This window comes from Euprymna scolopes, chromosome 17, assembly GCF_053919585.1.
Source record: "Euprymna scolopes isolate OS-2025 chromosome 17, ASM5391958v1, whole genome shotgun sequence".
NCBI classification, from domain to species: domain Eukaryota; kingdom Metazoa; phylum Mollusca; class Cephalopoda; order Sepiida; family Sepiolidae; genus Euprymna; species Euprymna scolopes.
This window is the reverse complement of record NC_136498.1, coordinates 80963849-80990751: the sequence shown is the minus strand read 5'-3', so window position 1 is coordinate 80990751 and position 26903 is coordinate 80963849. Positions and strand designations below refer to the sequence as shown.

General features: G+C 32.8%; 1 protein-coding gene across 9 annotated transcripts in view; it reads right to left on the bottom strand.

Annotated features, from left to right (window-relative positions):
* Positions 1-2379: 2379 nt before the first annotated feature.
* Positions 2380-26903, bottom strand: part of LOC145296834 (oxysterol-binding protein-related protein 9-like) — a 203012-nt gene continuing 178488 nt past the window's right edge. For all 9 annotated transcript variants that reach the window (XM_080142948.1, XM_080142950.1, XM_080142949.1 and 6 more), the window contains 6 exons: positions 25385-25559; positions 22064-22160; positions 19904-20026; positions 17930-18021; positions 8911-9046; positions 2380-3852 (listed from right to left, as the gene is read on the bottom strand). In XM_080142948.1, the coding sequence (XP_079999074.1) occupies positions 3676-3852; positions 8911-9046; positions 17930-18021; positions 19904-20026; positions 22064-22160; positions 25385-25559 (800 nt within the window). In that variant the 3' untranslated portion in view covers positions 2380-3675. The remainder of the gene's footprint in view (positions 3853-8910; positions 9047-17929; positions 18022-19903; positions 20027-22063; positions 22161-25384; positions 25560-26903) is intronic.

Here is a 26903-nt window from a genome sequence, read left to right as displayed (position 1 = left end):
GAGACAATTTGCATTCATGTTTTTTTTTAGAGGGGTGAGGGTAGTAATGAGGATTCCTCAATTCTCTTCCACTATTTCACTCAAAAGCCATCATCAGGATCACCTGCTACATACAGCATTTTGGTATTCCTAGATGGTCACTTGTCCAATACTGACTAGGCTCATCGCTCAACTTTAGTGATCTAATTAGAATTGGTGTCAATGGGATTATATCATTTATACAAAATTAGTACTTTTCCAAAACTAAAAATTCAATTTGAAAAAAAATTTTAAAAATTTTCCACACATTATTCCTCACAGTAGTATTTTGATTTTGTGAATTTTACAATTCATGCTCATTCATAGTTGGACATAGAGCTTATTTAATCAGATATCTATAATCAGTGGAGATTTGGTATCTATTTGAAGCCACAACTATACAATCACTTCTATTATTGTACTATTGTAATATCTCTCAAGGTATTATCTCCTCCTGGTGGTGACAAAAGAGGGGTGCTTTGATCTTTTTTTAACAAACAGTCCAGTCACCTTTCAAAACAAAAAAAAACGTTACATCCCTTTAGTAAGTCAGAACTTCTTACATGATCATCATATTCTGTCCTATTAAGCAATATGTGATTTCAATAATAGACACCCACCAACTATCGAAATGACATCAATTGATTTACTATAATGAGTTGAATCTTTTCAGCAAACTTCTATCAATAGTCTGATCTTTTAATTGAGCACTTTCATTTCTTATGCAAGGAACTAATCAAATTCAGAGAAATTAAATGTGCATATGTTTATACATTTGTATGCACATGGTTCAATCCTAAACTAATTAACTGATCATTATAGATTTTAGAATTTAATTTAGTTTCATGCAAAGGTGGTGAAAATAGGAGTCAAAGTTCATAAAAATTCTAATACCTCTGTTTTTTTTTTAAGTTTTAACAATATTCATAAAAATTCTATACCTCTGATTTTTTTTAAAAGTTTTAACAATATTCATAAAAATTCTAATACCTCTGATTTTTTTAAAAGTTTTAACAATATTCATAAAAATTCTAATACCTCTGATTTTTTTAAAAGTTTTAACAATATTCATAAAACATCAACCAAATATTTCCCAAGCTTCAGTTTCTTTGACATATTTTAAAGGGTTTTTATGGTGTATAATATAGCATCAATCTCAAATTTTAAAATTCAATTATTTAAGATTTACATTAAATTTGATCCATATTCATTAGATTATAATAAAGATTCCTCATATTTCAATTTCTTAATGGTCCTTGAGTTGAAATTTTTAGACATTTTAAAGCATCAAAATCATGTAATGGATTTTGATCAAAATTGGAATGAGAATTCTAGACACAAAATTTATATTTGGATTTTAATCTTTGCAATGGGACATAAAAGTGGAACAAAACTATTTGATGAATTCATTTTACCTGTTCTAGGTCAGATATTTTTTAGTGTATGCAAGTGCATGAATTTAAAATTTCATTAAGAAACTAAAAATATGTTTGCTCTAACAACAAAGAATGTGAATCTGATTTAAATGAGCAAAACTCGTCTTTAGAACAAGTGAAAGGAAATCTTAAATTAATGCAAACAGAAGCAAAAACAAAAAGGAAAAAAACAAGAAAAACCTGCTGGCAGAAAATATTTATTAAATTGTGTACTGATCATTTGTTGAAAGACTTGTAGATCACTTTTACAAAATGAAAACATGAAGATAGATTTTTTTTAAATTAAAAAGAAATTTAAAAAAAAAAAAAAAAGGAATACTTTTTAAATTTTAAAGAAAAAAAAAATCATTATTGTTATTTGTCCTATTTGGCTAAGAAAGTTCCCCCTTTGCTCCCTGAGGTAGAAATAGAATTGGTTAAAACAGTCAATCAAAATAGCCAACGGAAGAACAACACTGACCTACCTGGAAAACTGATAAAAACACAAGGACAATATGAAATTATTGTTAGATGTTACAAAGGGGGAAACTTCTGCACTGATTATAATTGTTAGATAGGCTTCTTTGAATGACTATATAAGAAGACCAGTGTTTTCAAAGTAGGGAGAATAATAACTTTATATTGCAAGTAGGGAGAAAAACTTTATGACACTTTGTATGGCAGTGATGAGGGTCTTTTTTTTTAGGAAATGACATAACACATACAAAGTATCATGAAGTCAACTGTTGGGAAAAATACTTAAACAAAATATCTTTATGTAATAAATATTAATAATTGTTTAAAAAAATAAAAATTAGAAACAAATATTCAGTTTGTTCATTTAACCTCTCTTTGACTTACAAAACTTGATAAATTAACAAAAGAGTAAAACAAAGAAAAAAAAAACAACTTACAACTTGACAGAGCAACAGGCTTAATAATAATCTGTTGATAAGGGGATTTAATTTCAGTACAGAAATAGATGCATATTCACATCAGCATCACCCACCTCCCAAGTTTTGCTGTTAGACTTTTAATAAACTGTTCATACATAATGATTTTAAAATTATATTTTTTACAAAATAAAAAAAAAAAACTTTTAGATATTCCTTATGGATCACAGATTATCAGAGAAAAAAAATGTAAAGAAAAAAAAAACGATCAGAATTGGCCAAATTTTGAACTGGCATTCTAAGAATCATTTGAGTGCACTGTTTCTTGTTTTAAGTTAAATTTGGAAAAAAAAAAAAAAGCCAGCATCAGTTCATGTGAATTTTGAATAGATTTTATACAGTTTTATTGTCTTTTATACCCATTTCCTTCCTGGGACTCTTTCGTCATGTGTCAGGATCATTTAGAATACATATATACAGGGGACGAGGGGGATATTTGCTTGTATTGTATAAAGATGATTAGAAAATCTTTATGTGAAAAAGTTTCATTTCATATAAGGTTTTGCTATATGCCTTCTTCATATATTCAAATGCTAAGAGAAAAAGAAAAAATGTTTTTACATCAGAGATAGCATTTAAGGAAAGACAACTGGCAGAAAAAGGAAAGACCGTGACCTTTCCCTCCTGTGAATTATCTTTCCTTATTCAATAGTAACACAATCTCTGATCTCATTCTTTTTACCTAGCTTTCGTAAATATGAAGTAATAATATACAAAAAGATTGTGAGAATGAATAAATCCTTTTTTCACATGAGCTTTTGTACTCATCTTTATATTACGCACGCACACACTATATCTAATTAAACATTTTTTTTTTCAATCCAGATAATTATTAATTGGTCTTATTAAAACAGAATTTTCTGGATTCTTTCAGTTCATCTCTTAATGAAAATTTTCTTTCTTATGAGTCTTTAGACTATGTCTGTAAAAGAAAAGGCAGTACACTCTTCTGATAGTGCATGACCCCCCCCCCCCACTAATTCAGAACACATTTTTCAATTCCCTCCTCCATAACATTATTAATACGATATAACCTCTCCCCAATCAGGTGGCCTACAATTCCTTTTCACATATGTTAATAATAATTGTTTTGTTTTTTGTTTTGTTTTTTATATGGCCATGTGCCTACTACTCGGCTGCATTGTAGAAGCTATGAACTTGTGTGTAACAAAATGTATGGAGGAAGTAGAGAAGACAACAAGAGCAGCAGTTGTAGTAGAGACCATTCTAACGAGGTTTATCTCCTCCTGTTGAGGTCGGTTTGATATCACGCTGAACCATTATCTTACTCAGGTCATTGGTTGAATTTCCAATGGCTGATTTGTCGGAGTCTGTTCTTGTTGTTCTAAAGACGATGACTGATATTGGGATCCAGTTGAGCTCATGCTGTTAGTTCCAGATTTGTTTGTGTCACGTTTCATTAGGGAATTATCATAAACCCAATGTTCACCAACTTCATGGAAATGCTAAAAGGAAACAAAAAAAAGGTAGCATTAGAATCACAATCATGACTGTAGCCATTGTGTCAAACATTCAATTTATGCCTATGATGTACATAAAATACACAAGTAAATAAGACATTTTATAAAATTTTAACAAAGATGATTGAAAGAAATCTTCAACTTTTTTTTTTTTCCCCACAGATGCTTTGAAAATTCAATAATGTTTCCACAAACACTTTCAAAATTCATAATTTTCTTTTTAAATATTTGCATAAATTAAGCCACATTGATGATCTGATTATCACCCTTTCTCAATTCCAGAATATAAAACTCTTTGACATCTCCAAAACATATAGAGCTGATCACACCAGTCATAATACAAAATTGCTCTGTTAAGTTAACCCCTGTACTTTTCAACAAATTCCTAGCTGAATCGTTCAATAGCTGGAAAATTGTCTTCATTGTACCTGTGTTCAAGAATTCTGATGAAAGAACTGATCTCCAAAACTATCATCTCCCCCCTATTAGTTTACTTCCACTTTTCGTTAAAATCTTTGAATGGATTTAGGCAGTCCATGTTTGGAGTATTTGTATCGCATTTGGGCTGGTGCTCCATGAATTAGTCTCTCTCACCAAGACAGGGTTCAAAACAGATTAATAGGTCCTACATTCTCTATCAAGTTCCAGTGACATCACTGTGCTTGTTTCACAAATACTTCAATGGAATGTGCTCCGATGAACTTGTCATTCTGGTGCCCTCTTAACATAAATATGCAGACAATCAGCTAATCTCATTCATTCCCAGATAGTTTTTTTCCTCATACTGCTAGCTTCACTCTGCTCTGACTATATGGAGATACAGAAATTTGAATTTAATGTAAATGACTACTACTCAACTCCTTAAGATGCCCATTTAAATCTGGTCCATAAATATCAGTTGCAATGTGCTTTTGTTTAGGGTAAACTAAAGTAAAAAGGTAAAAAAGAAAAAAAAAAAAATTAGAAATTTCAAGTCATTGCTGCTGCTGCTGCTTTCAAACATACACGTCAAAAGATGCTAGTATTATGTAGATTAGTAGCAACCAGCAATTATAACTGCAATCGTTTTCATTCAAACAAATACACAAATGTATTTATAAAACTGGTCTTCTTCCTTTCTCTTCTAAATAGTTAAATCATGCAATTCCTCTTACCACTTCTCTAATCATTTACTCTTCCTCCGACCACCTAAAACATTTATGTATATATGAAAAGCATGCACAGTGTCAAGACATCATCAGAGTTTCAGTAATATACATAACACCCTAGGAGTCTAGACAAGCTGTCTAGTAGACAACCCATGACAGACTCATGGGTTGTCTGAAGTCATAAACACTCCTGGTTTGATAGATGACATCATTCTTTATCAGTATCAACCATTATCTCCACCTCTGTTTTAATGGACGATGTCATAAAATGATGTCATCCATTCTGCATGAAACAAACGAACACTTAAGCAAGATTTACCGAATTTTAGTAGCATATCAAGTCAAGTAAGTTAAGGGAAATAACTTTTCAACGAACATACAAGAGTGCCCTCCCTTAGCTATGGAAATCTTCAAACAGAAAAACATGGAACAATGCTACCAACCACCAAACAGCCACAGCCTGTTTAGGATATAAAAGGAGTGTCTGTTGAGGTGACACTCAAAAGAATGATATTCTGTTTGTTATTTTACTTAAAATTTCGTTAGACAAAAAAAAAATTATATACTAGCATCAACTAATATAATTCATTGGATAAATGCTGAAAACGTCAGTAAAGTTCAATTTTTTTAATCAAAAAAATAAATTGGTTGGTTTACAAAAAGTTGTTTTCTGTACATCTTTAGAGAAAACCCATGAACTCTGACTACACAGCTATGAGTCAACAATTTCAAAAGTCATTTGTTGAAACTATAAGTAGATGAATTGATTATCATTGTTTTACTCCTTATCATAAACAATTTAGTTTCTATTTTTAGTTCTCAAAGGCCAAAAGGTGAAAAGTGTGTTGTGCCATACCATTAATTAGATTATGACATTCCACAGAATTTATGCCAATGACCTGTTTAGTATGCCCTGTATTCAAGAATTCAGGTGAACAGTCATCTCCCTCTCAGTACAGACCAATAAGTCTCCTGTGTGTCATGAGTAAGTTGCTGGAATCCATATTAAATAGAGAAATAGTCAATCACCTCAGCAAAAATAACCTTCTCAGTGACATGCAATATGGTTTCTGTTCTGCCATATCTACCGCAGATGTGCTAACGGTTATATCTCATAGGATTAGTGAATCTCTTGACAAAGGCTTCCTTTCCAGGGCAATTGCTCTTGACATATCAAAGGCCTTTGATAAAGTATGGCATAAGGGCCTACTTCACAAGATTTCCAGCTACGGTATCACAGGTAATGTTCTCTCAATCATTAAATCATTTCTCTCCGATAGGCTCATAAGAGTAGTGGTTGATGGTCAGAAATCAGAGGCCCACAGTATTAATGCTGGAGTCACTCAGGGGTCCATCCTGGGCCCAACTCTCTTCCTGATCTACATCAATGATCTCCCTAAACACATACTTAAATCATTCGTTGACATCTATGCTGATGACAAGACCATCTACGGCAACACATCAAAGGCTGTAAATGACAAAGTTCTCTGATTCTCTCTCTTCTGATCTCGAGCACGTGGTTCAGTGGGGGAAGAGGTGGTTGGTTACCTTTAATGCATCCAAAACCAAGCTCCTATCTTTACATCATCAACGCTCTGATCCCCATCTGGCATCAATTGAAATGGATGGCTCTCGTCTAGGAGAAGCCCCATGTTTTGACAAGCTACTGGGCTTGACCCTTACTCCTGATCTGAAATGGAACATGTACATCAAGTCTGTTGCCAAGGTCGTTGGAAAGATGGTGGGATCCTTCTACCGCTCCAGAAGATATATCACTACTGATGCAATTCTCTATCTATATAAAAGCTAAGTACGCCCAAGGATGGAATACTGCTGCCATATCTGGGCAGGAGCTGCTAAAAACAGCCTATCCTGCCTTGACAGAGTACAAAATAGACTTCGTGGCTTAGTAAGGGAGGCCCTTTTCTCTTCCCTGCAACCGGTCTCCCACAGAAGAGACGTTGCGAGCCTATCTTTGTTTTATCGTTATTTCCATGGCAGACGCTCGTCTGAGCTCCAATCTCTAGTCCCCCCTCGCAAATCCTTTACGAAAAACACCAGACTAGCTGAAACCACTGTGAAAATTTTTCCCCACTCTGTATCTGTGCCTAAACCAAAACGTAGATTCCATGAACAAAGCTTCTTTCTTAGAATCGCATGCCTGTGGAACTGTTCCGTCAGCGTGCTTCCCACCTGACTACAACCTGGATGTCTTCAAGTCCAACGTAAACAAATTCCTGATGATCCGCCCCCTTAAGTAGACATTTTTATTAAACCCCCACACTAATGTACTGTACATACAATAACCCTTATCCCTGAGTGGCTTCCGGGCCTTGATTTTTGTAAAAAAAAAAAAGAACGATTTATGTACTTTTACAAAACCTTTTTAACCAACAACAGCCAGCCACCGCTTATCCCCACTGCTGTGCATTCTTGTTCCCAACCATAAAATCATTATCATTTTTGATTCTTTCAATTTCTTTAATTATACATAAATTAAAATAAAGTTCTTTTCTGTTTATAAATGTGTGGCATATATATATGCTTTGTGCAAGCAAAGAAACCTCCGGCTTCAATTAGAATTATTTGGGTAGTCAGGTTTTTGTTTTTTTGTTTTTTCTCTCTTAACCTCCTCTCCGCTCTTATTCCATACCACTACCAAATATTCTAAAAAAATAATAATTTTCAGACTTATGACCCTTGAAAATGTTAGTCTGAACGAAAAGCGCTTTGGGTGTATTTTAAAGATCGTTTTTAATCGACTTATTTATTTTATTGAATTGTACATATAACTTGCCCCATTATATTTTTTTTTCTCACCCCGTTTTCCATTTTTTAGTTGATTGAATTTACGCGATGGTTCACTTCTTTATAATTATTCTAAAATTTTGCCAATCGAATAAAGATATATATATATATATATATATATATATAAAACTAAAACTGACAGTGTTATCTTGTTTGTTAACTTTTCACTCAGCAAATTTCAAACCTGTCTGTTGCCCGGGCTGCTGGGAAAATGGTGGGATCCTTCTACGGCTCCAGAAGATATCTCACTACTGATGCAATCTCTATAAAAGCCAAGTACGTCCAAAGATGGAGTACTGCTACCACATTTGGACTGGAGCTTCAAAAAACAGCCTATCCTGCCTTGACAAAGTACAAAATAGACTTTGTGGCTTGGTGGAGGATGCTCTCTTCTCTTCCCTGCAACCTCTCTCCCACAGAAGAGACGTTGCGAGCCTGTCTTTGTTTTATCCTTATTTCCATGGCAAGTGCTCGTCCAAGCTCCAATCTCTGGGCCCCCCCCCTCGCCAATCCTTCATGATAAACACCCATCTAGCTAAAACCACTGTCAGTAATTTCCCCCACACTTTATCTGTGCCTAAATCAAAATGTAGATTCCATGAACATAGCTTTTTTCTGATAAGTGCACGCCTTTGGAATTCACTTCCGTTTGCCTGTTTCCCATCTGGCTACAACTTGGACGTCTTCAAATCCAACATGAACAAATTCAATTAATCACCCCCTTAAGTAAGACACTTTATCAAATCTCCAATACCAACTATTACTACGATATTATCCCATTGATTATTGTACACAAAATAACCATTATCCCCGAGTGGTTTCCGGGCCTTGATAAGTGGTGATCCCCATGTAAAAAAAACCCTGTAAATAAATGTTTTAGATTGGAAGAGGAAGAGCAAATGATAAGTGGTGAGAGGAATGGAATGATGTAAATAATTAAGAGAGAAAGAGAGTAAAGGAAACAAAGGGGAAAGTGTAAAAAGGATGAAAGGAAAGAGTGAAGAGAAAGAAAAGAGCGTGAGTTTTGTTTGACAGAGTATCACTCGATTCAGGTTGATTGTCCAGTAAAAGAAATTATGGAACAAACCTTTGTTTCCCACTTTATACTTTTCTCTTTCCGTTCTTTTGCTTCATCTCGTTGTCGCTGTTCCAATTTTCTTTTTGCTTCTGTTGCATCTTCTATATTCCTTACTTTGAGATTATAAGTTACATCCCTCCACAATCTACAAATAGAAAATGAAAAATAATTACAAAAGCTAAAATCACTTTTGAAACCACAAAAATTAAATCAATAAAGTCACATAGAAAACTAAGAAAATGAACAAATTGGCCATGCTTTTAAGTTTCTGATTGAAAGTCCACAAAAAACTTGCAATCAGAAATTAAATAAGTGAAGCATGCATGGTCCTCCACGAGTGCACCTAGAACAAGGCATAAAAAAAATGACTAAGTTCAGCATTTGCCCCCCCCCCCCCCATTTAACACCAAAATTCCCCAGGAGATGCCAAATCCTGGTGAAAATGAACAAACGATGCAGTTTTAGGCCTTAACATATGTAAATTTGAGTTCTGCGCCATGCACAAAAAAAAAAATATGACTAAGTCCATCATTTGTTCCCCCCCCCCCGCCCATTTAGCCCCAAAAGTCCTTAAGGACTTTAAATTTAAGTTCAGCACCATGCAAAACTGCTAAATAGACATACACAGAAAATTTTGGACAAATATGGTTGGTTGGTTGATTGGTTTATTGGGGCTTCACGGCATATCAACCACTGTGGGTCATTTAATGCCAAGCTATGTATTTAGTTGAGATAGTTTTTCATTGCCTGGAATACTAACATGACTTGGTATCCAGGCTAAGATTATTTCTTCACCTTTTTCGATAATTTCATTGTATTTGTTCATTATATCTAATATATAAGGATGCTGTAGTTATTTTCCTCTTAGAGCTACGATGCATGACAAAGAATCGGTATATATAATGAATTTTTTCTTATTTTCGTTCTTAATTAATTCAAGTGCCATTTTGATTGCTTGTAGTTCTGCTGTGTATATTGATGCGTCGATGGGAAGTCTTATTTGGAGATGGTTCTGTCCATCTGTACATGCCGCACCTGTTCCTTTTTTTGTTTTGGCTTCATCAGTGTATATTTCTTTGTGTTGTAGGTACTTTTCTCTGAGTTCGCCGAAGTGGCTTTTATTTATTAAGTTGTTGGTATTGTTTTTTTTTGGTATTTAGTAAGAGTCAGATCAGTGATTGGATCTTTCAAAGTCCATGGTGGTTTGTTGCTTACTCTGTGTGTGACTATGTTATTAGGGTTTTTGTTAATTTGAGTTAATATTTCTTTGATGCGATATCCGAAAGGTATGTTTTTTGGTTTGCTGGTATAAAAGTTTGTATATTGTAGGTTGAAGATTTTTTTGTGTGTTGGGTTGTTTGGATCACTTTGTAGTTTTATTGCATATTGTGTTATTAATTTCTGCCATCTTAAATGTAGAGGGGGTTCATTGGCTTCTATGTATAGGCTTTCCATGGGTGATGTTTGATATGCTCCCAGACTAAGTTTTAATCCTTGGTTTTGTATGGTTAATAATATTTGGAGATAGGATTTACAGGTAGAGCTATATGTGATGCATCCATAATCTAATTTTGATCTTATGTGTGCCTGGTATATTTTTAACATTGTGTCACGGTCTGCTCCCCAGACTGTTTTTGATATTACTTTTAAAATTTTCATTGCTTTTTGGCATTTTTGTTTTAAGTTTGTGATATGCATATTGAAATTAAGTTTATTGTCCAGTGTGATACCTAGAAATTTCGTGTGTTGTGCTATTGGGATTGGGTTTCCTTGTATTTGTAGTTGTGGGTCCAGATGATATTTTTGTTTTCTGCAGAAATGAATACAGACAGTTTTGTTTTGTGCCAACTTGAATCCATTTTTATCAATCCAGTTTTTTTATTTTGTTTAAGCATTGTTGCATCTTTCTTTCAATTGTTATATTTAATGCAGAATATGCAATTGAAAAATCATCTACAAATAATGATTTTTCAAATTGTGCGTCGACAATTTGTGTGATTTCATTTATTTTAATTAAGAATAAGGTGGTGGATAATATACTACCTTGTGGCACTCCTGTTTCTTGCTCGTATTGATCTGATAGTGTGTTTCTTTGTCGTACTTTGTAGTATCTTTGAGACAGGAAGTTTTGTATAAATATTGCCATATTTCCTCTTATTCCCATATTGTGTATGTCTCTTAGGATTCCACATTTCCAGGTTGTATCGTAGGCTTTTTGGATGTCGAAAAAGACTGCCACCACGTGTTGTCCGCGTATGAAACCGTCTCTAATAAATGATTCTAGTCGTACTATTTGGTCGTTTGTGCTTTGTTTTTGTCTATATCCACTCTGATATTTTGATAAGAGGTTGTTTTTTTCCAGGTACCACATTAAGCGGTTGTTTATCATCCTTTCCATAGTTTTGGAGAGGCAGCTGGTTAGGGCTATGTGTCTGTAACTGGTTGGGTTACTTGCATTTTTATTTGGTTTGGCAATTGGTATGATGGTTGATTCAAACCAGGATTTTGGTATTTCTCCTGTGTTCCAGATTTTGTTATATATGTTAAGCAACAGTTTCAAAGATGACCCTGGTAGTTGTTTTAGGAATTGATAATGTATATTGTCTGGACCTGGAGTTGTATTTCTGGTGGAATGTATATGGAACAGATTGTGATTTTGCAGTGTAGGTTAGCTGTTAGTGCTATTGCTTGTAGTTCAGTGTTTAATTGGAGGATTGTGTGATGTATAGTGTTTTTGATTAGTATGGACACTCCTCCGATTGCTCTATTTGTTGTAGGTTTTGTCGTACATGTTATATTCTTTGAATTTGTAGTTGTGATTTTCTTTGAGTAGTATTTCTTGTAGACATATTGCTGCTGGATTATGTTTGTTGATGATTTCTAGTATTTCTTTGTGATTAGGTTTTAGTCCTCTGCAGTTCCATTGTAGGAATGTTGTTTTGTTATGATTTGTAAGGTTTTGCATGGGTATTGTTTTTATTTATTTATTTTTTCCTTATTTATCATTTATAGGTTCATGGGGTAAGAGGGATATCTTTTGATTCCTCAGTCTCCATGACTTCTTGGTTTTCAAGTCCTAGAGGCATAGTGTTTTTTTTTTTTATCTCTACTTTTGGATTGTGAGCGTGGTCGTGGTGTGTTGGGGAGTTTAGGTTCATGCGCTGCAGAGGTTGTTTCGCTGTTCCGCCGGCCCCTTCTTTCTGGGGGATCCTTTGGCATGTCTACCCCTTTCTGAACACTCAGGGGTGTGTCTTTTGGCCTGGAGAGTGAACGTGACCTGTCTGTTGAATTTTTTTTTTTTCTGCTATTTTGTTTCTTTTTTCCTCTGGTATGTTTTTTGGTGTTTGCTTTTTTTTGTTTTCTTTTTCAGCTAAAGGGATTGTTTCTATTGGGCGTGATGTTTGGGTTTTTGGTTCCAGTAAGGTTTTGTTTATATTTATTTTTTTCATTTTTCAATTGTGTTTAATATTTTGATTTGGTGAGGTCTTGGATTTTAATGTCTAAGTTTGTTGTGTGATAATTGTCGTTGTGCTTATTAGTATAGGAATATTCTTTTTTGTTATTTCTGAATATTTGATTGTTTCAACTTTTTTCCTTGCTTCTGGGTAGGTGATGTTTAGCGTGTGTTTAATTCTGGTAATTTCTTTTTCTTTTTTCCAAATTTCACAATTTTTGGAGTAGGCACTGTGATTTTCTTTACAGTTGGTACATTTGGGAGTTTTTTGACAGTTGGTGTGGTCATTTTCTTTGCACCTTCCACACACTGGGTGACGTGTGCATTGATTCTGATGGTGGCCAAATTTTTGACATTTGAAGCAACGCAGTGGGTTGGGGATGCAAGTTTCGCCTTTCAGTTTCTCATAGGCTATTTTTATTTCTGGTGGGATTTTTTGTTGGTAAAAGGTTAGTATGTACGTGTGTGTTTATTATTTTTCCATTTTTTTTAATTTGAATTCGTCTAATGTCTGTTACATTCTGTTCTTTCAGATATGAACATATTTCGTCAATGAGACAAAGTGAAAGTTCATGGCTTTTTACCACTCCTTTGCATGTGTTTAGTGTTTTGTGGGGCGGTGTTTTTATTTTTATATTATCGAAATGTTTCCATTTTAGGAGTTCATCCGCTTGTTGTTTTGTGAGGATTTCTATTAGAGAGTGCCATTTCTTAATTTTTTTAACCATTTTGGGTTTTATGTTTTTAGATAATATTTTCTCTATCTTAAAAGGGGAAAGTTTGGTTAATGGTGTTTCTTCAGTGGATTCCATTATTATAAAATTTGGATATATATCTTGTTCCTCAGTCGAGTGCCTATCCGAAGTGTCTAGCAGTCTTTTTTTACTTGGTGTTTTGTAACTCATTAGGATTGTTTGTGGGTTCATCATTCCTGCTCCCCACCCACCTCTGAGCCCTATTTGGGATGCGCACAGGGGGGAAACCCATTCACCCTGGCTACAACAGGGTTACAGGAATGGTATACTTGCATATAATGTAGACTTCAAGTATTTGTGTTTCTTAATTTTTCTCATCCAAGTAGAAAATGGGAAATATTAGAGGAAAACAGCCATGTCTAGTTTTTATTCATTATATACAATTGACCCTTAGCCACCGCTTTCACCACTTATTTATGGATCTGTGTTGATGGGAGAATGTTGTGTAGTATTTAGGTTTTGTGTAGGTTATATGTGTATAAGTGGTGCGCTAGACGTGACCAGCCGATTAATTGGATCGGGCCCATCCGACCGCCCGTCTAGCCCAGTAAGGGCCAAAGTGGTGTGTTGGGAAGTGGGGGTACTAAAATCTGACGTCCAAGTCTCTCAACCACCAGGATCCCGTCCTAATGGCATTACGAGTTGCTACCCACGGCCAACAGGTAGCCCCATCGAGGGACTTCTACTCTCTGCAGGGGGGGCAGTCGGCATATTCTGATGCCCTACCGACAGGGTCTAGTGGAATCTTGATAGATTTGAAAAATTTTTCATTTCTATTTGTTTTTTTTTTTAATATTTATTTATGGACTTTAGTTTAATTGTTTTTATTATTTTGGTTGGTATTTTTAAATTAGGGAATCAGTAGGGAAGTAGGGGTGGAATGACAAAAATAAAAGAAAAAAAAAAAAAAAGAATGTGGGGGAAGGAAGGGAGAGAGGGGGTTGTTGTTTTTGTAGAACATATTTAAGTTTTACAAAAGAGGATAGAAAACAAAAACGGAAACTTAATGTCGGTGCATTTCATCTCAGGAAGCCAAAAGACAGCCTGATCTGGTAGCACCAGGGACAAATATGGTAAAATAGTCCGAAAAATGGAGTGTTTTTATTAGCCCTAAAAGAGCCCCTGGGGCTCATCCAAGAGTTATCGCAAAGTATAGACAAAATTATATAGAAATCAGTTAGTTACAACTTTACAGAAAGTTTTATAAAAATCCAAGGCATCAATTTTTTTTTTAATAAGCACAAAAGTGTCAATTTTAGACATTTTAACCCGAAAGACACCCCTAGGGGAGCAAACAGAGTTTTCCCGGAAAATCCGTTCTGTTACTTTTTTACTCATATTATGTTTAATGTTTGCACAAAATTAAAAAAAATTCCAAAGCATAGTTATTCAGAAAAGTGCAAACGGACAAGGGTGAATTTAAAGGTTCACTTTCCATTTGTTGAAAAATCAAAAATTAAAATGTCAATCATTATAGCTAATTAATAGATTTTTCTTTCAAAGAAATGACTTACTTGTCTGGATAAATGAAGCTCTATCTAATTAAAAGGAGCAATTTATAAGAAAGATAGGGAGATTATAAGTTACAGTGAAACTTTATTACATTATATCAATAAGGATGAAGGTGATTACATGAAGGAAACCTCTTTAGGCTATGGCATTTCAAAGCCAAATGCTTCTTATCAGAAGAGAAGAAAAAAACAGCATTGTACAAGAGTAAGGTCAAAGAAAACAACACCGATTTTATAAGCATATGATGGTTAAACTTTACAGATACTTTTGTCTACATATTTCGTATGACATTTGTCCAAGTTTTCTGATGAGTATTTGTTTCAGATGGAGCTGATTGATAAATTCATGATGGTTACAATTACAGGTATTTTCAGTCTAATCACTGACCATTCTTCAAGAATTATGTGTATTGCAAAGAAAATAAATATTTTAATTATTGATTAGAGTAAATGTATTAAGAAAATTATATTTTATCGTGGCATCTTCATGCCGTAGATGAAATCATGGTTAGCGTTCTCCATAGGCTTCAGTCTATTGTTGATCGGATTCCTCTGAAGACATCACATGATTTTGAACTTGGCAGAATACATGGAGTGGGTTGCCATTACCTTTCCCAGCACCATGGCATCTGACTTGCCTGTCTGCACTTATGTGTTGTCCTTAGATCATCCAAATAGATGCAGTCAAATAACATAGCTCTTAATACCATAAAACCATTGATGTGCTAGAGATTCATCCTTCTCCATAGCTATCCAACATCCTGCTGCCAACATCATCAGAGTTACCTTCTCCTAGATAAGGGTGCATCTCTCTCAGTGAATTAATTACACCTCCAGACACCAACCTGGAAATTTCTTATGACTCGGTGCAGCACATACAGTACCTAGCCTTCCCAAATGGTTACTCATCTGGTACTGGCCAGACTCATTGTTGCTTAATTCGGTGATCTGGCGGGAACCGGTGTGTCAATGTGATTGTGCCGTATGCAAGAAAATTATAACCATGTTAAATTTATAAGCCAGTTCTTGTTTGAAACAAAGACTCACCAGGAGACTGAATCAAAATATGTAGATAAAACGTACATGTTTAAGCAAATATTCCTAGGTTATTTGGTTTAATGTTAGTCTTACATGCTGGCATGTGTTGGACGACTCTTAGAAATTTACTTTCAAATTTATCTCTGCCCAGGTTTTTATTCATCCCACCTTTTATCAAATCCACCTTTATCACTTCTTCCTATGTTTTCCTTGGCCTTCCCCTGCCAATTGACCCTGCTGCCTCAATTGAACAAGTGAATAATTCTACTTTTGTTGTTTATGAAAAAATATTTAAACACCCAAAAGGACAGGTGAAGCGTTTTTTTAGCTTTGATGAATTATTCAGAGATGCTATTTGCGATATTTTTTGCAACAGATCCGAATACACCTAACAAAAACTCAATAAACCCTAATAAACAACTTTTAAAAGATAACTCTACCAGTGGTCAACCAGCACACTTTCGCTCAGGTTTTCAAATTGTGGGTAGAGCAATCATCTTCCACACTGATGATTCCCCAATGATGAAACATGTCTGAACAAAAAATTTAATAATATCCATCATAATTATTATATTTCTCTTTGTTTGTCTATTCTATTTTTCTAGGAACCTAATAATTTATTTTCAACAATCTTATTAGCACATAAGAATATCGTACTAGTTTCTATAATGAGAAGGGTTTTTCTGTTTCTTAGCTTGAAAATAATTTTACTATTTGTTCAGAATTTGAACAAAAGTAACTTTTTTTTTTTTTTACCCTAAATCTAAGTTTTATGTTTAATTCAGCAAAAGTCAGTTCAAATTTCAAATTATGTAAAACTACAAAAATAAATTCCACACGGTGATCCTCTACTCTAACACCTAATATTCTTTTCAATAGTTAAATCATTCTACTATATTCCATCTTGGACAAAAATAAGTTTACTTCAGAATGCTTCCAACAAGTATCAAAAATCAATAATCTAAAAAAATTTGTTAAAAGAACGAACAGTCTAATTTTGACAAAGTTATGACCTTATAAAGCCTAACATCACAAATGCATTTGAGAAGTTTCATCACTGCACAAGCAGATGGGGCCGGCATATAAAATCAACAGTAGATTCTTTGCTAAAACAGGGGCAGATTCAAAGGAATGTTTCTGTATAGAACACAATTGAACCAAGATACTAGACTTTGTCATTTTAAACTTTAATTTAAGCTATTATATAAAATAATTTTATAAAATCAACAGTAGATTCTCTTTAGTGCAATGTAGACTATGTAACTTTATGCATGCATGTGAAGTTACCTCCTGGTACACCATGGTGGGTTCCCGACTAGAGCAGGCAAGCAATTTGATTGAAAAATGGGCGATTTCACAGATTACTATGACAATAAAAATATAGGAAGTGTAGAACATGCATTGATCCTCATTCAATCCGAAGCAACGCAAGTTCTTTCTGCTAGTATATATATATCTATTTATTTAGGCAAGATTCTTTCATTGTTAAACATAATAGAATTCTGCTTCATATTTACACTTTTAAAAAATTTTTCTAATAATTTCTTCATGTTAAATTCAAAAGAAAAAAATCAGTGCATGTACCATATCAAGCATTTTTTATTCTTTGGATATATATATATATATATATATATATATATATATATATATATATATGAGAGAGAGAGAGAAGGCAAAAATTATTAACACCTAAAGATAGATAATTGTAAAATTATCTATAAGCACTGCAGTTAAGAAATTGTGGAAAAATTTCATTCAAATTTTACATATTGTTAGATATGAATCATTTTTTTTTTTTAAATGTTTAATTTCATAAAGTTAATTTCTTGAAACTGACAGGTAGTTGTTCATGTTAGGAGATAGAAATCTATTATTGAAATGCTAAACATGTTTACTATTTTGTTCTTGCAATCTTTCTAAGTCATAAAAAAAATTTAGCCGTTTCAAAAATAAATTTTATAATTAAAGCAAACCAAAATACTTCTAGTAGAATTACCACCCAATCCTGAAAGAAAACTGAATCCTTAGAATTGTGGTTTGGATAGTTCATAAAATGGAAGTTTTTATCAATCATTATGCAAGTATTGTTGTTCAAATAACTTGCCTTTATCAGCCAAATAAAGTGTCAAATTATTTTTTCCATATTTTAACTTCTAACAGTGGAAAAAGTAAAAATGTAGCAAATTTAGAATAATTTTTTAAAACACAAATAAAACAAAAGATTAATAACATAAAAAGAGTAAAATTGAAGAATCATTTTAAGCACTTACTTCCTAGATTCCATTTCTTCTTGTTCACTAAGTTCACGAACTTGTTTTTTTATAATTGGTGTCTTCTTAGTATCAACAAAAACTTCATTCATCTATTGAAAAGAAAATAAAAGCAATTAGATTGGTATAAAAGAAAGAAAAAAAATCAATGATTCACTTGGGTGGGGGGGGATAACCACTTATCAAGGCCCAGACACCACTCGAGGATAAGGGTTAAGAGAGTACAGTAGTCAATTGGACAATATAGTAATCGTTAGTAATGGAAATTCGGTAAATTTGTTAACAAGTGGAATGGCTCATCAAGAACTCGTTTACGTTGGACTTGAAGACAATCATATTGTAGTCAGCTGGAAAGCAGGAAAACAGAAGACAATTCCACAGGTGTGAAGTTCTAAGACAGAAGCTTTGTTCATGGAATTTACGTTTAGGTTTAGGCACAGATAAAGAGTAGGGGGAATTATTGATAGTGTTTTCAGCTAGGCGAGTGTTTCTTGTGAAAGTTTGGCGAGGGGGTACCATAGATTGAAGCTCAGTCAAACACTTTCCATGAAAATAACGATAAAGCAGAGACAAACTTGCAACATCTCTTCTGTGAGACAGAGGTTGCAGCGAAGAGAAAAGGACATCTCCTACAAGGCTACAAAGTCTATTTTGAACCCTATCAAGGCAGGACAAGTCCTTTCTAGCAGCTCCTGCCCAGATGTGGCAACAGTCTTCCATCCTTGGACGTACCTGGCTTTTATATAGATAGAGAATTGCATCAGCAATGAGATATCTACTGAATCGATAGAAGGATCCGACCATTTTTCCAGCGGTCTTGGCAACAGATTTGATGTACATGTTCCATTTAAGATCAGGAGTAAAGTTCAAGCCCAGAAGCTTGTCAAAACTTGAGGCCTCCCCAAGACGAGAGCCATTCATTTCAACTGATGCCAGATGGAGATCAGAACGCTGATGATGTAAAGAGAGAAGCTTGATTTCAGATGCATTAAAAGTAACCAGCCACTCCTTTCCCCATTGTACTACGTGCTTAAGATCAGAGGAGAGAGAATCGGAGAGAACTTGGTCGTTTACTGTCTTAGATGTGCTACCATAGATGGTAGTGTCATCAACATAAATATCTACAAATGAATGAATGTCTACGAATGAATGAATGTTTATTGCTTATTTATTTTTTAAGCCTTTTAAATAGAATCAATCATTTGATTTTTAATTTAAGAATGATTTTTAACTCTGAAAGTCTTTATAATATTGTGCAATATTAACAAAGAATGCTCAAAGTTATACAAAAAGAAACTTGAAGACATTCTTTAGCTAGGAGCAAATTGCAATATATGTTCTGATATTACACGTCATCTTTTCTTTCTGTTCCTTCAATGAAGAAAAATCTTTCGACTGAAGCAATTTTTATTTTGGTTAAAATTCAGAGTGCTTTTTCTTTTTTTAAAAGAGAGCTGGATTTTTCCCACATTAAAAACCAACTTTGTGCCTATCATCATGGGGAGGCAAGTAAATAGAAGCATATAAAACTTTCAGCAATATTAATCCTTTCACTGAATATTTAAATTTCATCATCATTTTCCAATGATAATGATGCAGAGTATTTATCAGGAAAAAAAAAAAATTTTCTGATTTAAAATGTCATTTCATATCTCCTGTAAGTTTTTCATATATAGCGATTTAATCCAAATTCTGTTAACAGATATTTGATGAAATATGTGAATTAAAAATAAGAAAATTGCTGAAAAATTTAGCTTTTTTGAAAAAAAAAATTAAGCGGATCGCTAGGAGTTGGTACAATGTTCAGAAAACGATCATACATTCAATTCTTACAGCATAAAAGTCATTGAGTCAATTCATTTCTGCATTTAATAACACTTTCTGTGGAGTGAATCTTTCTGATGCAACATTAATAAAGTAATAAACTTAAATTAGATAATGAGTAATAATAATTATAGAGGGATTAAAACTTACCCCTGTAGTATATTTTGCATACATCACACCATTCCATTCACCCTCAATATTACAAAATGGTTTCTTTTCATTTGGTGCCAAAATCTCAGCAGTGATACGATGCTTTTTGCCTCCATAGAAAGGCTGTAATATTAAACAAATATGCATTGCCAAATATGGAGGCTAAGAACAACATTCAATTAATGATTATGGTAAAACAGCAAATTAGAAAAATAGAAACTACTGAAAACAAAAAAAAAAATTCAATTAAAAAAAGTGAAGTAAATTTGATCTTATCTTATTTTTAACATTCAAAAACATTTAAGTTGTACTTTGAATTTTAGACAATTCAAGATTTTGTAATGTATTAAAAAACAAAGCCATATAGGTTTGATAAAGCACAATGATCAAATGCCAAATTCAGTTAGCAATACGAGAGTTACGCCCCTTGCTAACCCCACACTATTTAGAGTTACGTCCCTTGCTTTGTAGTTAGGATAGAGGTGAAAAGAAATTGGTTGCACGATTGTAAAATTGTCACTATGGAAACATGTTTTTACAGATATCTGATCTCATCTCTTAATATAAATGTGTAAATATATCATGTAATATGTATTAATAAATGTTATTGTGTTCTATTTATTTCACAATAATCGTATGCTGTGTTGGCACAATAGAATTTCAAAGTAATCAGCTTTTAGCCTCACCCTTCAAAAATGTCTACACTTAACTAGAAACACAGGTGAACAGGAGAGAAACTTGTATGCCAACTAAACATAACCTCAAAATGTCTAAGATCTCTTTGTGCAAGGGTTTGTCAAGACAACCTGACATGAGGATACGTTCTTTGAACTAACTAAATATTCAAAATCACATAATATTTACAGCACAAATAAGATTGCTTCACTGTAGCCAACCTACACTGGCTTATGAGGAATAGTGCACCTTCTCCAACCTCCTTACCTGAAGTAACAGCACAAAATTGGATACTCCATCAGACTAGATGAATTCTTGTCTTGAAATCCAGCAAGACCAACAGACCACAAGAAAGACATACAATAACATTTAAATGGTAAATTGGGGTGAGAGAATTTATGTTCAACTGCTTTACTAAATCAGTGTTTGAAAGGAGACCTTTACTGGAATATTCTAATATCTATGTATTTCATATAGACCCCTTGATTTTTGAGAACCTTAGTTGAAGTAAAATGAAATATCCAGAGTGTACCAGCATTTGATTTCATATCAAACAAAGTTTAGTAAATATTTTTTTTAAAAGTAATAGAAAATTTAAACTTTACATATTTCTCTTTAAACAAAAGGATTTACTTATAAGTTTGCAAAGTCTTAAATTTTGGAACATTTAAAATATGAAAGTTTGGAGCAAACTGAACAATGCTTAAACAAATTATACAATCTAATGAATATTATTTTCATTTTTTTGTTGTTTTGTCCCATGTGAGGTCAGACGTTTTATGAATGATCTCTCCTATCTGTTGCCATTTCACACTTGTCTGCTAGGATTGGGTTGTAATCAATTGACCCCCCCCCTCCTAAACCAAGTCTTAAATGGCTCACCATGTGGCTTTGGGCCATTAACGTCAATGTGAACATACTTTGGAGTGTTCCGAGTGACTAACAGCAGATGATGTGGCAATATCAGATGAGACATAGTGAAACATAATTTCTAATATAGGCTTTTACAATTAAACTGGCAAATTTTTCCCTTTCATGCACTGCAATCAAGATCATATCATTTTGACATTGTTTTTAACCATAACTCATAGCCATACAAGGGTATATGTGAGATACACACATTGCATGCTACCTCACTTGCATGTGATGGGATCTCTGCATTTTTTTTTGTTGACAGCAGCCTGAAGATTTTTCATACAGCAGATATGTATGATTGCATCAGTTCACCTACTAGAATCAATTGTGTTGCCAAAGTTGGTGAATTTATTAACTCTTTCAACATCTGCAACAATTTCTGTTTTCAAGAGAGTTGAATTTCAACACATGCTTCACATGAAGTTAGCTGCATATATTAAACATAATGTCAACAGGTGGAAGCACCTGTTGTAATACTACTTGATACACGAGAGAAATTTGTTTCAACTTGAGTACTTGCAAGTAAGATAAAACTGTAGATTCTCAATAAACCACTTGTTTTATCCTTACCTTTGTGTGAAACTCGATATTAGCACTGTAACCACTTTTGGGGCAAGTTAGAGATACTTTACCACCTAATTCGACCCAGGGTACTGTTAAAATTGACCTGAAAAATATAATTGTATAACAAATAGTCAAAAAAATTCAATAAAATTGAAAAAGTTTGAAGTTTGATAAATTCTAAATATTATAAAGCAGCTTAATCTTGTGGATAAGTTACTAACAGAAAATTATACTTCTGTAGTAACTTTACAAGCTTTGACATTTTAGGTTTTCAGATTGTATCATTTTTTGCTCATTTTTTAACTTCATACAAATTATTTTGTTTTATTGTATTTTACATCTGTCAAATAAGTATGCATGCTTATTGTTCCAAAATTGGCATTTATCTTTTCTTATTAGTTCTAAAATTTGGAACATAAATATGCTTTTTAGTCAATTTAATAATTTAATAAGTTCAATTTTTTATTTTTATTTATTTTTTTTTTTTTTAACTACTAGCAGTTCAGCTCAGCTTTGATCAGGCCCTATGTTCTGTTCATAACTTTATGTTCATATATATATATTAAAGTTTGACTCATGTCCAGGTAATCTACATCTAAAATTCAAAGTGTTTAGACCCAAGATTGGCGGAAGAGTTTGGTAGAGTTTTCAAAAGGTCAAATTGTTGAACTTTGACCCCTTTACAGCCAAATTTCTGGCCGAAAACCGATTAAAAGTCCAGACTAAAAATTGACAGAGTAGTTTGGTAGGGAAATGTACACACAGACAATTTCACTTTTATAGATACATAGATTAACAAAAGATTACAATGGCCAATTTGTTTATGAAAGAAACAAAGTATCTTGGTTGATTTGATGTCATAATTATTTTTTTTAAATAAGATTTTTCAAATTTTTTTTTAAATTCTTTTATGCTATAGAGCTTAATAGATATTTGCTAATCTATATATCTATAAAAGTGAAATTGTTTGTCTGTGTGTGTACATTTCCCTACCAAACTTCTGTCGATTCTCAGTCTACAGACTCAAGATTTGACAAAAAAAAACTTAGTTTTTGGCCAGAAATTTGGCTGTCAAGGGGTCAAAGTTCAATGATTTGACCTTTGAAAACTATCAAACTCCTCTGCTAATCTTGGGTCTAAACACTTGAAATTTTAGATGCAAGTTACTTAGACATGGATCAAACTTTTTAATTTGATTTGAGCCCAAAACAATAAATGTTAAAGGGTCAAAATTGGGGTTAAAGTTATAAAAATTGACCTGTGCAGTCTACCAAATTGCTTAGCTAATTTTTGGTCTAAACATTGGAAATTTTACATAAAGTATATTCAGACATAGGGCAAGCTTTTTAACAGGTTTTTGGCCGAAAATTTGGCTGCCAAGAGGTAAAAATTCAAAAGATTTGACATTTGTGATCTCTAGCAAACTATTATGCTAATTATGGGTCTAGACATTTGAAAGTTTACATAAAGGATATTCAGACTTTTTTTAATCAGCTTTGGAGCGAAAATTTGGCTGCCAAGAGGTCAAAGTTGAAAGAGTTGACCTTTGCAGACTCTACCAAACTACTCTGTCAATTTTGTGTCCAAACACTTGAAATATTAGATGTAGGTTACCTGGATAGGAGTCAAGCTTTTTAATATATATATATGCATATGCACATAAAGTTATGAACAGTACATAGCGCCCAAGCAAAGCCAGGCTGAACTGCTAGTACTAAATAAATAATATGTAATTATAATTATGCAGTTATCTCATAATTTTATAAATATAGATATCAAAATTAAATTTAACATTTTATCTGAAAATTTTCTTAGTAATAAGAAAATATATTTTTGTAGATTTTATACATGCACAATATTACATTGAAAATTATATATTTTAATATAAAAAATAATTCCCTGAAAATCCATTTATATGCACAAAGATTGTCCATATAAGTGAATTTTCATAATAGAAAGGCAAAAAAAAATGGATAAAATTAATTTTGCAGGAAAATGACAAAACTATGCATTAGTTTTATAACAAAGTAAACTAGAATTTTTTGCTGAATCATGCAAGTTTCAATTAAATACATAAATTTTGAACTACAAAATAAAATGCATTAAATTTTAGTTGATTTATCTTATGTAACATTTACAGAAATCATTCATAGCTATTCATATGCATTATTTTTCACTGTCATTTTAAAGGATTTTTTTAAACAATGGATGTGTTTGTGAAGGTTTTGAGACATTATTTCATAATCAGATTATTTCCCATTCTTAAAATAACAAATATTTATGAGCGACATGTGTTATATCCATTCAGAGAGGATTTATTGAAGAAATGATATCTTCAACTTTTCTTAACTACTGATTTAATATATTTAAAAGGTACATTTTATTTATATTTGCTTTGTTTTTTTTTTTTAATTTTTGACATTATTTCCACTTAACAAGTCATGATGAAATGCACAAAAACTTAGTATTTTGGCCAAAAGAAAGAGAAAAAAAACTTATATGTCAAAAAGTATTTTAAACTAACTAGCTTTGCATGATAGTTATTAACTCGCAATTCTGGTGCTGGTCCAACTTTTGATCCAGACGAAACTGATATTTTCCTCAGTTTTTCCAAATTTTTAAGTAAACAACTTTATGATATTGAAGTACTTATCTAATCTAAAGTAGAGAAAAAAAAAATGGATGACAAGTTAAATTGCAAACTGATGAAATTGTAATTTAATTTTATACTGCAGAAAATTTTCCTGGTAGGGAAATAAGGGTCAGGATTAACTCAAAAGAACAATTTTTCAGAATTTTGGAAATGGCTGCAAAATATTTATTAGGAAAAGGAATAAAATAAAGAATGAAGCAATCATTATTTTTACCTTCTTAAAAATCGTTAGTTTATTCATACATTTGAAAGTAAAAAATAAAAAAAACATTTTTTCAAAAAAGCTGGTTTGTTTTTGTTTTTTTTTTTAGTTTTTTTTCTGACTGTTACATAAATCTGCATCAGCAAAAGTCGGTTTTGTCTCGTCCAAAAGCTGAACAAATATCTTAATCCTATATCACTACTAATAAGAGCAATATGTGTATGTCTATATTAAAAGGAAAATATATTTTTTATTATTATTACAAATTAAGATTAGTCTTCCCCCCCCTCTATAAATTAAATTTGCATGTGATTATTTTTCCTTTGTTTATTATTATCATTAGTTATTAAGACCAAGTTTCCCTTCTTTGCTCAGAAAAATTAAATTTGTACACATGATTATTGAATCAAGACAGACATTTTAATTTTTATGTTTAAAATGCTTATAATCAAAAATTGATTCATAATTTTACCTTCCATAACCATTAGGAAAAGTAAAGATATATTCTTCATCAAAATTAAGGACAGATAAAACAGCTTGACCAATCATGTGAACACCAATAGACAAGCCCAAAAACTTGGACTTGGTCCAGATATAACCATCCAAACTTATCCTTTTATCAGAATGTTCAGCATAAAAAGCAGATACTGAAAATAGAAAAAATACATTCACCATTAAAGATTTAAAAAAAGATTTAGAAATTCAGATACACCATTAATAGTGATATTTCCCTTAAACTAAATTAAAATTAACTTTTAATTTAATTTCTGAAACAAAATGTTTTAATTATTTCATTATTTGATAGAATAAATTTGCTTGTAATTTAAAAGATTTTCTTCAAAATGCCTTACTTTCAAATAAGTGTATTGAATGATTTAAATTTCTTTAAAATTACTTTTGTTTACCCAAACAAGACACATTGCCACTGAAGTATCAGGGGCTACTATGATCAGTTCCAATGGGGAATTAATCACAAGATGTTTGTTCATATCACATTTAAATTACTACATGTTGGTAGAGTCATAGAAATGGGAAGTAGAAAGACAATTCCAAACAAAAGAAGTTCAAAGGAGAAACTATTAGAGTAGAAAATATTCCAGTATCTAGGGACTTTACAGTAAAAAGGAGTTTGCTGGTAGTCAGGTGGGTTAGGATTATTTACATTGAGAGAAGTATAGGTGCAGCAAGTTCATTGAAGCACATTCTGTGGGCGTATTTGTAAAATAAGCATAGAGATGCAATACTGTGTGGATGTGAAAGGGGCTGGAGCTTGTCCGACAGGGACCCATTAGGTTAAAAATTCTTTTTTTGTATCCTGTCCAAGAGGAATAGATTCACCAGCCCAGATGTGATAATAGTCTATGCATCAACAAATGGTCACTTGATAGGATACTGGCAGGTGTGAGAAGTTTTCTAACCCAATAGAAAGAGCCTAATTATGAATTCATATTGTCTTAACACGATGAAAATATGAATCCAAATAATTTATTAATAGAATAATCAAATGTAAAATTCTAATTGCATTTTTTTAGATTCAACTTAATAAATTTAGAATTGTACAAATAAATACTACTAGCATGGGTTCCTGGCATTGCCTGGGTGTTTGGAGGTGTGTGTTGAGCAAAAAAAAAAAAAAAAGTGGTAGTAGGAAGGCAGGCTCAAATTCGTACCGCGAAGGAAAAGAATGGGAAAAAAAATGACATCTTTGCTGTTACGACCATTGCCAAACTGGAAGTGACGTAGGTTTAAATTAAGGCTAGACAATCGAAAAGAGGGGATGACTTTCGAAAATATCAGCGAAAAAAGCGACCCCTCCCTGTAGAAAAGTGCCCAGTTGAGGGTGAAGATACTAATGTTTTTAGCCAATTTTTCGATATTTGTCGTCTGAAGGATCGAGCTTCAAAACGATACTAATCTTGTGAAAATCAGTCACCTTTGTCAAAAGTTTTAGGCAGACATGCAAACACACATAGATTTATTATTGGTAGCTC